General features: G+C 31.8%; 1 protein-coding gene across 9 annotated transcripts in view; it reads right to left on the bottom strand.

Annotated features, from left to right (window-relative positions):
- Prkacb (protein kinase cAMP-activated catalytic subunit beta) overlaps positions 1 to 17,135 on the bottom strand; it is a 117,589-nt gene that overhangs the window by 23,856 nt on the left and 76,598 nt on the right. For 4 of the 9 annotated variants that reach the window (XM_033758367.1, XM_010636740.3, XM_010636746.3 and 1 more), the window contains exons 2-4: positions 10,466 to 10,527; positions 8,435 to 8,563; positions 2,098 to 2,196 (exon numbers count right to left, since the gene is read on the bottom strand). In XM_033758367.1, the coding sequence (XP_033614258.1) occupies positions 2,098 to 2,196; positions 8,435 to 8,563; positions 10,466 to 10,527 (290 nt within the window). Of the gene's footprint in view, positions 1 to 2,097; positions 2,197 to 8,434; positions 8,564 to 10,465; positions 10,528 to 14,563; positions 14,588 to 16,157; positions 16,182 to 17,135 lie in introns of all 9 variants that reach the window. The other 5 variants (XM_033758366.1, XM_010636741.3, XM_010636742.3 and 2 more) reach the window with 2 other exon arrangements.

Raw genomic sequence — 17,135 nt, 5'->3', positions numbered from 1 at the left:
GGAAATAAGGCCAAAATTATAAAATCTGGCTAAAATATTTTAAAATTATACCATCATTCATTTAGAACAAGACAATTGAAAGATTAATACAATTGAGAAAAAAGAAAAGAAATAGAAAATGCTCAAGCTCTTCTATGCTGTGTTATTTGACTTACCTCCCATATTATAGTCATATATTGGTGCCATATAACTCCCTAGCACTTTTGCTGTTCTGTTTCAAAGGGATCTCTTAACTCTTTGACAATTAAACACTGAGGCAATGATACAGTGTTACAGTATATGGAAAGGAATAATGAAGTTAAAAAACTCCTTTGATAAAAGCTCATAAGAACCATTTATGTCTAAAAGATTAATGGTTTTAATATCTTAGATACAAATATCTTCATTTGGAATAAAAAAGGTTACAGTGTTCCATATGATTCAACGGCACAGAGAGGTGCCAAGTATTATTCTGAAGAGTTGCAAAGGTGCCAATTTAAAGAATAAATCTTTTACCCGATTCAAAAATGGGCATCCGAAATGAACAGACATTTCTCAGACAAAGAAGTAAAAGCAGTTTTAATATCTTAGATACAAATATCTTCATTTGGAATAAAAAAGGTTACAGTGTTCCATATGATTCAACGGCACAGAGAGGTGCCAAGTATTATTCTGAAGAGTTGCAAAGGTGCCAATTTAAAGAATAAATCTTTTACCCGATTCAAAAATGGGCATCCGAAATGAACAGACATTTCTCAGACAAAGAAGTAAAAGCAGCAAGTAAATATATGAAAAAATGTTCCACATCACTGATCATTTGAGAGATGCAGATGAAAACAACACTGAGACTCCACCTCACCCCACAAAGAATGGCTGCTATCAAGAAATCACACAATAACAAATGTTGGCAGGGTTGTGGAGAGAAAAGAACCCTTCTCCTTTGTTGGTGGGAGTGCAGACTGGTGCAACCACTATGGAAATCAATATGGAGATACCTCAAAGAGCTTGGACTGGAGGTTCCATTTGACCCAGCCATCCCTCTGCTGGATATCTTTCCAAAAGAACTAAAAGAATCATATCACAGAGAAGTATGCACACCCATGTTTATAGCAGTACAGTTTGTAATAGCTAAAACTTGGAAACAGCCCATTTGCCCATCCGTTGGAAACTGGATAAAGAAGATGTGGTTTTTCTATAAAATGGAATATTACTCAGCCATAAAGAATGAGAAAATAGATTCATTCATAGGAAAATGGATACATATTGAAGATATACTCCTAAGTGAAATAAGGCACACATGTGTAAATACTGAATAGTTTCTCTGGTGTGAATAATCTGCAATAATAGAGAAGATCCTAATAAGATTACTGACATTGAGAAATGGGAAGAAAGGAGCTAAAGGTGTAGGGAAGGTGGGATGGGTAGGGGAAGGGTAATAAGGGAAAAGAAAAAAAATGTGAGATAATAAAAAGATGGAAATAAGTGTTTGTAGATGGGGAGGGGAGGAGGGGGTGAAGGGAGGGCAGGGAGAAGGGGAAAAAATGAGAACTAAGACTTGTCATGTAGAGGTACAAGATCCCAACAATGAATGTAACTGTACTGTATCCCTAAAATGTACCAATAAACTCAATTAAAGCTGAAAAAAAAAAAGAATAAATCTTTTGCACTTTCTCAGACACTTGGAACAGCAGAGCAAAGAATGTTCTGCCTTGTTTATATAAAGAAAAGAGTAGAATTCAAATTAAGTAAAATAAAGTAATGAGGTCATAAGAAAAATGTTTAAGAGAAGCAGAGGTGTTTCTATCATATTCGTTTGGATGAGTTTAAGAGTTATGTAATAACACTGCTATGTTTCTGCATCACTAAAATACTTGATTTTAAATGCTTTCTTATGAAAGTCACACACCACCTTGAACAAGTGTCCCACAAAGAACACCTTTTCCAATGCTACATAAGTTTGTAAGCACAATAGAATTTGATTACATAAACATCTAATGTCTCTCCTTCATTTATTTATACTTTCCAGCTTATCATTTATTTTAGAATTCTACTACAGAACTGTATTTTAAAAAGTACATCTAGTTGAAAATAATTTATTTATATATTACTAAAATTTACCTTAAAGGAATATTCCAGTCGAACAAGAAAAGGGAAATTCACTGCCTGTAATATTCTTTTCTCATTCAAAGTATGCTCTATTTGCTTCAGTTTAACAACCTGTAATAAGATAAATGAATCTCAGTGAATTCAAACAGAATTTAAAAGTTACTATCATTTTAAAATAAAAATGTTTTCCATATAATAAAATTGAATAAGCAAAACTGTGAAATTTAGATAAGCAAAATAATCATATAGGTTTATATGGCTTGAAAAAATCTAGTAGAAAGTTTCAACTTTGGTCTTATGAAGGTCAACTATGAATCAATCGGCAAGAGCTAAGTGGAAACAAAGATATAGACCCATAAAGATTACTTAAAAATTAATATGTGAAAATTCTTGGCTCTTATGACTTATAGTCAGATCACTATATCACTTCCCCATGCAGGTAATGATTACACATACTTCCTAAAATCAGTAAGGAAAAACAGGTATTAAGTAAACATTCAGAATTATAAAACAATGGGTAAAAACGAATAATGTCTTCATCTCATAATAAATAAAGATAGCTACAAAATCTAAACATTTAATCTGTACAGCATCAGATGATGACACACAAATATAAGCAAAAATTACTGTCTTTATAGAAAATAGGTCATTTAGGATTAATCAAGCTTCCTATATACTATTTACTCGATAGAAGGGGGAAAGCAGTTTGTCTTGACTACATTAAGATTGTGACTCTATTCCACATGCAGTTTTATTTTGAATTGAAGGAAAGGTAACAAAAGAGAAAAGACAAATAATTGTGTGTGTATGTGTAAGTCATTAGAGGTTTGCATTCTTGCTAGAAACTCATCAGTGTGGGTGTGGTTGTAGAAATCAACCATCTAACACAATGAAAGGCATTATCCAGTTAATGGTATACTCTGTAAAATGAGGAATACATAAGTAATCTGAGCAAAGAATAATGTACCAGGAGTCAGAAGATCTGTGTTCTAGCTTAGGGCTTCTATTCAATCAGCTTGGTAAATTTTTGGAGATGTTATTTCAATATTTTGAATCTCAGTTTTTAAAATCTGTAACATGAAGTAGTTGGGTCATTATCATCCATATTTTAACTCGTTACAAAATTAATTAGTCCTTATTTTCACAATAACATACATAACATCAGCTGGAAAATTACTCTTGCTTTGTGTTTACTTTTGTATATTAGGATAAATGAGATTTTTAATTAGGCATAAACAGTATGTTGGCTTGTGAAATAAATAATGAAAACTAAACCAGAGAGGCTGTCTGCATTACAGTCTTAAACCAACTATGTATGTGAGGGACATAATATAATTAAAAATATAAATGAATTCAAAATATATGAACTGCCAAAGCACATATACTTCACTCATTTTAAAATTAATAGCTAAAAATTAACCATTTGAAATTAAATTTACTTTAAAATATGCATATCTACTACACATTAAGCATAATAATAGCACCTACAGAGATAAGGACAAGACAATGTCAGGCTTTACATACAAAAGATCTAATTGAAAATTGGACGCATGAATAGGTTGACTAGAATAATTGCCAAATGAGAGTTATGACATCACAAGCTATCAGAGGAGAAAATGTTTGAGGATGAGGATGCAGTATTTTATTCAGTCATAAAATGCTGATAATGCTGCCTTAAAAGTAGCTGTGTGGCACAATGCATGTGAAGCAACTAATATCGTACTGACACATGGTAAAGACGTTATTATAACCTATTTTAAAAGGCAAGGCTGAACTGATTCTTAAAAATGAGATGGATAATAAAGGTTAGGGAAATACAGGGGAGAAAGTTCAGTTAGGGTTAGTATCCAGTAAGAGGAGAACAGAGAGAAGTAAGTCTGAGTGGTAGTTCCATTCAGTTGTCAGGATAGTGCTTTTCAAAATTTGGTAATGAAATATGAAATGCTAAGTGGCAGAGAAAATTTCCCAAGTATCCTTAGGGGTATAGTCCATATTTTAAGTTCAAGATTCATAAAAATTCATTTTACTTCTTATATATTTCTGTTAAATATATAGACTTACAGAACTGATGAGTGATTTGTTAACAGCTGATTTTTTAGAGCCAAACATGTGAGTTATTAATAAAGAAAACAGGCCACATATCATTCCACACTCTCCAAAAAGAGCATCATATACTCCTGTGAGTCAAGTTTCAAGTCAGAGCAGTACAGGATTGAGAACATGTGGAGAATAGTATGAGATAAGAGACCACAACGGAATTGGTAAGAAACCTGTGAAGGATTAGGAAATAGGCTATATTCTGAGCGGGCTGAATTCCGACTTCATTTAATAAACACGGTGAAGCTTTCTTGATGGGTATGCTATGAATTTAAACATTTGGCTGGCATATTGTCAGTAGATAAATTAGTATGGGTAAACAGTCTGAGGTTGTGAAAATCATGATATTAATGGAAAAGACCAGTTGAGGTTTATTAGGGACTATGGGATCAAACTATGAGGTGTTAGAAAGGATCTTAGAGATATAAATATATTTTAAAGAAAAAGTAAGGAATAAAGGCATGGGAATCCAACAAACCTAGTCAACTTCTTGGTTTTAGCTATATGACTTTTGAAAAAATTTTTATAGAGGTTAGTGGCTGAAAAGATTAATGCCACACAAAGTTGTGAAGATATATAGATCTCTCTTTCTCTGTATATATACTATATACATATATATGCTATACTATATATATAGTACATACATGTACTATATATATAGTATATATAATTATATATATACTATATATATAGTGCTTGACACACAGCATGGAGAGAAGAAATGACATTTTTTTCCCATTTCTGCATTGATTTTCCTCCTTATTCCGTATTCATCCTAAGATGGGAGAAGCCAAGCTGATTTAATCAAAAGATTTGTGTGATTTAATTTAATAATAGAAAACGGAGTTACTATGGAGTGTTATTTTATTACTTATCTTCAGCAAGTTAAATAAAGTAGAAAAAAATTCAGAATATAGTCTTTCATTCTTATTATGTGCAGGCCCAGAACATTGCAGAAATAGAAATGAAATAAAATGGCAGTTACTCTTCTGGGAAACACTTGTTTGCCATAATTGTTCTATGAGGTAACTGGCTCAGTAATTTAACAAGTCGCTGTAACTAACAAGTCACTGCTCTGCCAGAAACAAACAAAAATGGAATTAAAGCCTTCTTCCCTAACTTTATAACATAAGGTGATGTATTTTGTTATCTTGTTGAAATTTTGTGAGTGAAGCACATTCTACAAATTCCTTAAGAACAAAAAACGCTAAGAGCTACCCAGGAAAAACAATTTAATGATGCGTTTAATAAAAACAATAAATCTGAAGCATTTTTGCTGTTGTGCTACCAACACAAGAAAGAAAGTTGCCTCATTTAGAAAATGAGGGCAGGACCTAAAGGTTCTCTAGGAGTGCCGGGCTCAGACTGTACAAATTAGGACTAGAGGGCTTAAGAAAGGTTTGAGCCTGTTTGATAAGAGAGAGAGCATACAATAAGCAGAAGGAAAGGCAGGCTAGTCCAGAGTGTGAACATCAGCAATTCTTGAAGAACAGCCACAGGAATAAAACAAAACAAAATGGGAAAAGGGACAAGAAGTGGAAGAGCCAGAAAGGAAAGCGCATAAGTCAGAATAAGAGATTCCAGAAGTCAGGACGAGACAGTTTCAAGGGAGTGGTCAGCACAGTCATATGTTTAAAAAAAGATCACAGATGAGTAAAAAAGAATCCACTGGACCTGAGGTTTGGTCACTGGACTGATGACTCTGGGTAGAGCCACTTCAGTGGGCTAGCTAGAGATGGGATGAATGAGGGTGCAGCTGAACTGCTCTGGGTTAAAGAATTAATAGGAAGTTTCCAAGTTTTAGCTATTACAAACTGTGCTGCTAGAAACATAGGTGAGCATGTATCACTGTGATATGATTCTTTTAATTCTTTTGGAAAGATACCCAGCAGAGAGATGGCTGAATCAAATAGAACCTCTAATCCTAGTTTTTTGAGATATCACCATATTGATTTCCACAGTGGGTGCACCAGTCTGCACTCCCACCAACAACGGAGAAGGGTTTCTTTCTCCCCACAGCCCTTCAAGCATTTGTTATTGGTTGATTTCTTGATAGCAGCCATTCTTTCTGGGGTGAGATGGAATCTCAGTGTTGTTTTCATCTGCATCTCTCGAATGATCAGTGATGTTGAACATTTTTTTCATATATTTATTTGCTGCTTTTACTTCTTTTTTTGAGAAATGTCTGTTCATTTCAGATGCTCATTTTTGTATCAGGTCTTTGTATTTGGGGGTCTGATTTTTTTTTTTTGAGTTCTTTATATATTCTAGATAGTAGTCCTTTGTCTGACTAGTAGCTGGTAAAAATTTTTTTCCCACATTGTAGGTTGTCTCTTAGCTCTGTTGGTGATTTCTTTTGACTACAAAAACTTTTTAATACAATGAGATCCCAGTTGTTGATTCTCTGCGCAAGTTCTCATGCTGCTGAGGATTTGCTCATAAAGTCTTTTCCTATGCCAATGTCTTCAAGAGTTCTACGTAATTTCCTTTCCAGTCAGTTTAGTGTTTCCATTTTGATATTTAGATCTTTATTCCACTTGGATTTTAGTTTAGTGCATGGTGAAAGATAGGCATCTAGTTTTAATCTTTGGCAAGCCAGAACAACCCAAATGTCCATCAACTAGACACTGGGTAAAGAAGATGTGGTTTTTCTATAAAATGGAGTACTATTCAGCCATAAAAAATGAGAAACTAGAGTCATTTATAGCTAAATGGCTGCACATTGAGGCTATACTCAAGTGAAATTAATAGGACATACTTGAGTAAATAACGAATAGTTTCTCTGGTGTGAAAAACTAAAAGTGTAAATAAGGTTCCAATGGAATAACTGAGAGTGTGAAATAGGAAGAAAATGGCTAAAGGGGAAGTGGAGCGGGGAGGGGAAAGGAAATAAGGGAAAAGGAAAAAATGTGAAAAAAATGAAAAAACAGAAACAAAGTCCTTGTAAATAGGGAAGGGTGAAGGGGGTGAACGGAGGGCAGGGGTATGGTGAAAAAACAAGAACCAAGATATATCATGTAAAGGTTCAAGATCCCAATGATAAATGTAACTGTACTGTTTGCTTTTAATGTACCAATAAACTTCATATGGAAAAAAAAAGAAAGCAGGTTAGAAAAGATTTGTGAATGAGGTTCAGTGAACAAGGATATACAGTTAAAAGTGCAGATGGATCCACTCCATTTTAGAAAGGCTTAAGCCATTACCACTTTTCATGTTAAGATTTTAGTTTTAACTAAAATGAAGGTTGGACTGAAACCTCTGACTAGTTGGGTGCTATTCTCTCCAATATGATGGGACTGGGCACATGTGGTTATTTAACTCTTGAAATGTGGTTAATCCTAGATGAGTTGCAGAGAAAGTGTAAAAAACATATCAGATTTTGAAGATAAAAGTAAAATACCTCAATTTTATATTAATTGTATTAAGGACAGGGCTATTAAAATGAAACATTATGAAAATGAATGTAAATGTTTATTTTTACTTTTTTAAATGTAGCTATTAGAAAATCTAAAGTTGCACAGGTGGTTTCCATTATATTTGTTTGACAGTATTAGTCTAGTCTAGTCAATGTCTGTAAGTGTGACTATTGGTCTAATAATGTTTCCTCCCATTTTCCTACCTATATCCCAATAAGCCAAAAAGTCATTCTTGGGAACATAAGAACTGTAAGATATTCCATTATTATTCTTTTTCTTTACCTTAATGGTGATTACTAGAGAAAACAAGAAGTTGAAACTTAAAGCATGAATACTTCAGGTTATATTGATTCATTAGATACTAATAAGTGATAATTAAAACTTATTTTCTAAAATATGTTTCACAAGGTTTTCCTACTTTGACTGATAATTTAAATTTACTAAACCCATAATGTTACATAAGAGAGCTTCTAATGTGAATAAAAATAAGTCATAAAACAAAATTACAAAATTTCAGTTATGTCAGTATAATGATATTATAAGAAATTGGTTCCTGCAATTTTCTACAAGGCAGAATGTAGTAGAGATGCTTGTTCTTCACATGTTAAATTCAGTATTTTGTTAGTAATTATACACATAAGCATTACTGAAATAATAATGTATCCCCATATACTAAAACTATTAACTATGCATTATATAATCACAATAAATTAGAAAAAAATGAATATAATGATAAAATTATTTGTGAGTGCCAGTGGTAATTTATATGCATGTATTTTTAGGCTAGCTGATAAAACTGAAATTTGCTCTGCAGGTAAAAAATGAGGAATGCTTACCTTCTGCTTATCTAAGATCTTCATGGCATAATACTGTTCAGTGGCTTTATGTTTCACCAACATGACTCTTCCAAATGAACCTGTTCCAAGAGTTTTTTTCCTTTCAAAATCATCAAGTCCAGCATTATTCTACATGTGCATAAAAAAGAAAATTAAAATTAGAAATTCTCACAAGACGGTAATTATAACCACTTTAATAATATATCATCAGAATAGAAAATTTAGGTAACTATCTCTTTAGAAATAATACAAAAGGAGTGTTCAGATTCCAGGTATTCAAGTAATTGGCTCTATTTTCCCCTTTGAATAAGAGAGAGTCTAATGAGAGAAAAGGAAATTATATTGCAAAGTGGTGTGTAACAGTAATGAAAAAAAAAAGCCACAGGTGAATTTGTAAAGATCAGATTTGAATATGAATTTTCTACTACTGAATACCTAATTATTTATACATTTTAATAATTACAAACTGACCAAAAGTATACTGATAAAACCATATAAGCTGCAATCTTGTAAATAAATAATCAGACTGAGTAGATAAACTGAAGGATCAGCCTTCTCATCAGAGAAGGCTTTGCAGAAAGCCTTTCTGCTTTGCAGAAAGCATTGTCTTATTTCATCTGTATCTTTATAGTAACTTAAAGAACTAGATAACAACAGCATGAAGGTCTACTTGTACTGTCATAACCTAGTATTACCTAAAGTAGTAACAATAAAGAAAGAGGATTTTCTCATTCTACAAAGAACCAAAAGCTACTCTCAGGATAAACAGGCTCATTTTTCTCCTTGAATAGATGTTTTGTTACAAGCCAACATATTTGGCTTTGACAACAGCATTAAACAAAGAATTGGAGGCATCAATCTACTGAATTTGTTGCTGCCACAACAAAATGAAAATTACTAGGAACAAATTACATGCTAAATAGCAACATGTAGTAGTTGCTGACCCATTTGTTTAGTAGGTTTGTTTATAAAGCTACTCATGAAAATCTCAGAAAAATACTTCTAAGTCACAGTCTATAGTGTTAAGGTAGAGAAAAAATGTGATATAATATGATTATGTATATGTAATGAATCTGTATACTTGCTGAAATTCAATATTTCTGAATTTAATCTCTACTGTGAATCATTTATACCCACTATATTCTTTGTATTTTACAGTACCGGGGGTCAAACTCAGGACCTTGAGCTTGTGAAGCAGGTGTGGTGCCACTGAGTTAAATCCCTGGCTCTACTGTAAATCAAACATTGCCTTTTATAACACATCATAGAATTTCTTCATGGATCATTACAGAGATGGAAAGCAACCCTACATTTTACTTACAAAATTTGTTTTCATCATGTTTTAATTTCACACTTAACAAGATTATCATTTTGGAAAAGTCCTTATACTTCTGATTGAATTCATCTTATAGAACGATACTTAATTTTTGGTTTAACAACATAAGTGGATTGAAATGCTTCATATAGTGCCCACCAAATAATAGAAAAAAAAAACACTATTAGTATACAAAAGAACATCTATTTATGATACTCATTGCTTTTCTTTCTAGAATAAAAATATGCCATCTTCCTCATTTCTCTTAAGTTTCATGTTATATAATATCTAATATTTTTGTAATCACAATGTCCACCTTTAGGTATGCTGTCAAAGACATAATACAAAATTAATATTAGAAAATATCAAGAGTTTCTTACAACTTTGAGTTAGTATCAACACATTAGGTATATGAAAAATGTATTCCTTCTCTGATTTAGATTTATGTAAAATTATTAATATACTGAAACATAATATTATTGCATAATCCCAATTTTAAGCTTATATTAACTAAAGGCACTTGAAAATTAAAAATTTTTTTTCATGGTACCAAGGATTGAACTCAGTACCTTGAGCTTGCAAGGCAGGTGTGGTGCCACTGAGCTAAATCCCTGGCTCTGAAAATTAAAATTTTGAAGTAATAAATTACTTAGGCCAGAGTCACGATTTTATTTAACAAATATTTTAACTTGTAGAAAAATGCAAATATTCCTTACCGGGGGAGGACTCTCCCACTTTTTCAGAAAGTCTTCTTTGGCTTTGGCTAGAAATTCTTTCACTGAAAATATAAATAAAAAAGTTTTGTCTTATAATGTAAGACATGTAATATAACTTTATATTACATATCTACTCACTGTGTACAATTGTACAATTTTTTACTTAAAAAAGACTTATCAACTGTTATTATAAGGAACTATCTCTTCACCACTCTGATACAGGTTATTTAGTGTCTAAACAAGAAACACTCAAATTTCTAAGAATCTCTAATATTGTTCTATATGAAGATCACTTAATTTCAATTTAATAACAATACTGTTCCCGAAAACACATCCAAAAGGAATATAAAACTTCTAGGACAAAATAGTGATTGTAAATATATAAGCCAACAGGGATAGTAAGAGCTTTAAATGCAGAAACTAAAAACATGGAGAAAATGAATTTTTGATGTGTGCAGTAGCAAAACACAGTTGGTTTTGATAAAGGATTGTTTTCAGGTACAAGGTTTTATGTTATTAGATTTGAGTTCTCTCTACCAGAAGTAGAGAGGAAAGGAGAATCCACAGATTAACACACATATGAAGGATATACACAAAGGCTAAAAGCAAATCAGAAGAAAACAATATCAACAACAAAAAATCTTAAACAGCTTTAAAAATTTCATTCTAAATTTGGAGTAAAAACTAAATATCTGAATCTCAACTAAAAACTTACACTAATGTAAAGCAAATGAATATAGTTGATCCTCATATATTGGGCAACAGTAGGCACATGCTTTATAGCAACCCGTAGCCAAACACTATAGTTTTGCAGTTTTAAATTTGTTAAATGATGAATCATTTAAAAGCATTCTCTTTTACACTGTCTTTCCACAATTTTATTAACAATGGTTTCTATCTACAAATCAACTTTGGATATTCAAAAACAAATAACAGGAAAAAAATTCAAACATAAAATAGCATTAGCAAGATCTTTTTTCTTTTAGTTAAAAATGAATATAAAACTTGATTACACCAAGAAGTAATTAATTTTTTTATTTAGAAAGCTTCCAGTATTTCCATATCTGAATCCATAAATTAAGAAAAGACAAAAACAAAAACAAACAAAAACACACACAACCGAAGAATAGGACTCAAATAGTGTAGAAATAGTAAGAAGGTGGCAAATGCAAAGTGAAATTGGATTGGCATATCAGAGATATTTTCAGAAATACTGAGTGGTAATCACAGTGGTAAAAGGTAGACTTATAAGTGGAAGTGAGGACTCACAGATTCTTTTGAGATCCCTCAGCATACAGTAGTAGTGAGGTATTTTGAGAGGCACATTATTATTTCCTCCTTTATCCTCAATAACCTTTGAAAAAACACTGTAACTAACCAAAAGGCTGTGATGCAATTTCAAAATACTAGTAAACCAAAAACAAAGCAAAACAAAACAAAACAAAAAACCAAACAAAAAACAAAAAACAAAACAAAAACAAAAACAAACCTAAAGCAATGAACACAAAAAAGCAAAAAACATTTTTAAAAATTAAAAAAGGCATCAAAAATAGATATTAGTTTTTAAGTAACACTACAGTATGTATTTCTGAGACATTAATACTTTCTATAAAATGTAATTAGTGTTTTACTCTAAATACTAACAAAAATCCCTAGTTGAGAAAATTTTTTAAATTTGAAGAATTTTCCCATTTTATGAAAAAAAATTGGGGGTGTACTGGGAATCGAACTCAGGGCCTCATGCTTGCCAGGCAGGTGCTGTGCTGCTGAGCTACATCCCTGGCCTGTATTTTATGAAAATCTTATGCATCAATATAGTGTATCAAATAGCCCCTAAGTATTCAAATATGATCTAATTACTCCTAGGGGTAGAAAATTTTCATATTTTCTTAGAGCATAGGATGATTCAAGCTATCTTGTAAAAGTTAATGTACTAGTTACAACTGAAGAAGTGTACATCTATAAACAAGATTTTTTTTTACATATCTGTGTATGGCCTTGACTTGGAAATGATATCTATAAAATACATAAAAAACACAATTTATTATAAACTGCAACTATGGCTTTTAAGAAGCTATAGCTTGATTCTCAAAATATATCTCTAATTTATTTTTAAGATTTTTGGATATCTTTTATATATAGACCTTGCATATCAAGTTTCAGTGTAAATTCTCTAGATGCCTTCGTGAGTTTAGATCACTTGGAGACAAAGAGAAAGAAAGAAAAAACTGTTTCAGCTTCTCCTTTCACTTTATGTTAAGTGGATCTAGAGTGAAAAAAAAAGTGCTATTTCTGTTTTCCCTATCTGGCGATGACCTATAAGAAAAACTTCTGGTGCTACTTAGTTATATTCACTAATAGGGTATTCAGACCCTTCTTTGAAATAGTTTTCAGAAGGGAGTTGGGGATGTAGCTTAGTGAGAGTTCAGTGGAATTCTGGAAGAAAGAGAGGGAGGGAGAGAAAGAGGGAGAGAGAAAAGAAAAACAGAACAACAGATCTAATTTTATGTAAAAATTATTAAAAATGTATCATTAATAAAAATAAATAATAAAATTTGGAAATTATTTTAACACATAAAGGGATTTTCCTTTTAGAGTAAGGATAAGCATTAATGGTAATGTCATCAAATAATTCTAAAACATGCTTCTGCCATATAAAAATATATACAAACATGAAATCTCTAGTACATATGTGTACTATTTAGATACAAAGTTAAACATAAAGAACTCCTGGTGAAAATGTTAATAAAATACATATTTTATAAAATGTTACACAATATACTGGGTTATGAATAATCCTAGATAGTTTTTAGACACTGGTGGATTTAACTTCTTCATGTTTTTCTATGTTTATTTAAAAATGTTCTAACCACTGACATATTAGCATTTGATTAATAACATGAACTAGGACAGTCAGATTCAAACATTGTACCACAATCAAGAGTTCATATGAAATATATACTTTGAAGTTCTCGATTTTTTAGTTTTCTTGTGTTCTAATATATAAGCTTTGTCTACATTTAACTATTTAATCCACCAAAATCATGCAGCAGCCACATTTTTGGAATTTTGCTCATAGAATATTGACTGTATTGCATCTCAGCTTTGTGATCATGGGTCCTTGTCCACAGAGCATCTAACAGGTTAATAGTTCTCCTTAGGGGAAAAAAATGCTTCAAGAAAAGGTTTTTTTTGCAAATGTACTTTGTTCTCTCTTGGTTAACAAGGGGCAAGCTAGGTACTCAAAAATGAGGATATGTACAAAATTAATGGAATATACATTTAAAATTATATTTATTGTCCACATAAATTTAATTATCTCTTTAGTTTGTATAATTTTTAGTAGTCTACCATATTGCATTGTAGAAGAAATGAGCACACCAAAGGAATCTATAAATTCACCCTGTGTGTTTACAGGAACATCACCCATATTCATGAGATGAAGGAATAGTAAACAAGACTTTTTTTTCTACATTTCCAAAAGTGCATAAAAAACACAATTCTTATCTCCCCTTGTCCCTCATTTTTTTGTTTGTTATTTATATACAGGTCTCCAGGCTCTTTGTAATGTGCTAAATTTCACCTCTCTCTTTATACCTCTTTTACAATAAAGGTACAACTCTATTTTAATTTTTATTCAACGTATGCCACATAAATAAGAAACAGAAAGTGAAACAAAAACTTTGAGAGGCAAACCCTGACTTATTTTAATTAGCTATTAGCACTCAAAATCTACAAGAATATGCATATACAGGTATATAAATATGTATATATACATACTTTTCTTATCCAAAACCATTCATTAACTTGGGTAATCAAATTTAAGTGGTATGTATAAGTCTGTCTTCTGCTACCTAGTAACTCCCCCTGCTTCATGGTACTGTATTTATTGTTTCCAAAATATCACACAAGAAACTGCAATACCTCTATGAGCATATAAACCTCAACATAAAATGAAGATGTGTCCTTCACCAGAAACATTTTATTAACTCACTATATGTAATAAAAACATAGCTTTTTGAAGAGAACAAAAACTTGCAAACAACCAAATAAAAATTACAATGGTAACATTTGTTTTATTAAAAAGTAGTTGCCTACCAGAAACTTCTGAAGAGGAGGAAGCTTGTGTCCAAAAAAATAAATTAAACAATGATTAAATTACACTTATAACATATTAGCAAGAAGTCACCTATATACATTTTTCCAGAAACAAAATGTTAACAGAGAAACTCAATTATTTGACTACATGTATTCAAACAGAACATTTAAAAATTAAATGATAAATAAAACTAACAACTACTCCTTAATGTCAAAATTGATACTGTAATGTTGGTAAGATGAAAACTTTTCATTTCATATTCTAATAGAGATGCTATTAAGCAAACACTGAAATACATATCCTATAACTATTGTAAAACCAACTTTGACTTCTACTATAGGAAAGACACTGAATTATAACACCTTGTTTCTATCCTTTTGAAAGACATTTATGGCTTTCAGATATACTTCCTTAGAGCTGGTGTAACACCAACAAGTTTTCAACTTATTGAGCATCCTTTCATAGTGTCAGGTACTGATGGAGACTGTGAATACTACAAAGAATAAATATAATTCTACCGTTAAGGAGATGAGAAGCTAATGGGAAGACATTACAAAAAATTTGACAAAGACTAAAACAAAGACAATGCTAAGGTGTGATGAGGGTTTGCAAGAGGAAATTCTTGAGTAATACGGTGAAGCACAACAAAGGATAGAGCAGTTGTGCTTACTCTTGAAGGATGGAGTTCCTCTGGAGGAGTAAAATCGGAAAAGAAGGGGTAAGAAGATCTTGCATGAGAGGCATGGAGGAAGAGCATGGTTTAACTAGGAATGGCAACTGATTGGATGAGTGTACAACATGGAGGTGAAGTGAGGACATGCACAGGGCAACAAGCACCCAATCATGTAGTTCTTGTGTTCCATGGTGATGCTTTTCTGTGTGTGGGAAGGAAAGGGAGTAAACTGTTACTTCACATGTCCTAGGCTCTATTTATTTTGGGATATAGAAGACAGGATCACTTACTAAGGGAGAAGAGAGCCACATGGAATAATGAAGGAATGGGGTGAGAGGCCTGAATATTTTCAACCTTGATTTTTATAGGGGGTAAAGGAAAGGGCTATTCCTCTAAACTTTTCTGTCAGGTAAAGAGCAAGGACTGAGTACTCTAAACTACCAAATATATGTTTTATAGTGATATATCTTGCAATAAGAGGTAAAAAACTTTCTAAACAGATTATAAGCCCCATGTCCTCTATTCTCATCTCCATCTCTTTCCTGTAAGGGTTATTTAGTGTGTCTCAAAAAAGCACAAAACAGGATGGAAACCAAGGTAAATCACCCATGAAAATACCAAGTTCTATTAACAATAACAGAAGAGACCACTTTCTTCCAAAATGTCTGGAAAGTGTAAATCAAACAGAAAGTATTGATCTGTCTTCTTCCATTGCCACGTCAACTCTTTTGAGCTCTCTATTTGGTATTCCTGAAAATACTTGACTCTTCTCTACATATACATATTGTACTACAAATATTTTCAGTATATAGAACTCGTGGAGAAACTAAATATAAAAATATTCTAACTGCCACAAAATACCTCATAAAAATGCAATTTATATCAAAGTAAGGATTATTCTGTAAAAAGTGTTTTCCTACCAGATGCATCTGATGATTTGCATGCTTGATCAAAAAGAATAAATTAAAGAGATTAAATAACATATAAAATACCCACAAAATTTACCCATCTATATGTTCATTAGTATATTACACATACACATAAAAATTACTTGAGCATATAAATTTTTATAAAAGGATAACAACAAATTTGATTTTATCTTTTAACCAACCAAAATCCTACTCTGAAAGCGTGCTAACAAATCAGCCTATTCCACCCATTTGAGCTGAAGGATAATTGTGTTCACTTTGCCGAAGTGGTATTTCATTTGTCCCACAGGTTCAAACATGTTCATTCAAAGCAAATTCAGTATGAATTAAAAATGATAAGGAATGCAAAAGCCGTTTTAGTACTGCAGTTGTATTAGTGGAGTTTGTTGGAAGATCAGGCATACTTTTGATTTCTAAGATATTAGTCTTTGTATAAAGACTAATAAAGTCACTCATGAATGAGTGTTTAGAAATTTAATGAGCAATAAAAGCTTAATTGCCTACCCTAATATCTATTTTACTCTTCTTTACTTTGTTTATGCTTTATTATTAGTGGATTCTTTATCAAGCCTTGGTTACAAGTGAACAGTATAATTGATTCATTAAACTTAAGAACCTTTTATTATAATTTTTATTTAGATAAATATAAAAGTCTTATGATATGTATTTAAATAATCAAAGCCTAGGAAAGTACATAAACTTATTTGATTAGTATTTATATCAATAGAAAGACACACTATAAATCCACACAGTATATTTATTCATAACCTATCACAGGTATTTTCTTTCTCCCTCAACTTGTTCTCCACCTGGAGATATTTTTCTAGGCCATCTATGCCATATTTGAATAAAAGTGTTTCCTATGAGATTTTCTAATGAACACAAACTGTGCTTATAGTCATGAAACTAATGATCCAGGCAATCTCTGAAATGCCCTTTGGAATGTATTTTTTCCCTTAATTATTCACT

This window comes from Fukomys damarensis, unplaced genomic scaffold, assembly GCF_012274545.1.
Source record: "Fukomys damarensis isolate Sample0158 unplaced genomic scaffold, DMR_v1.0_HiC HiC_scaffold_33, whole genome shotgun sequence".
NCBI lineage: Eukaryota > Metazoa > Chordata > Mammalia > Rodentia > Bathyergidae > Fukomys > Fukomys damarensis.
Note: the sequence above shows the minus strand (reverse complement) of the source record. Positions and strands in the feature narration are given on the sequence as shown.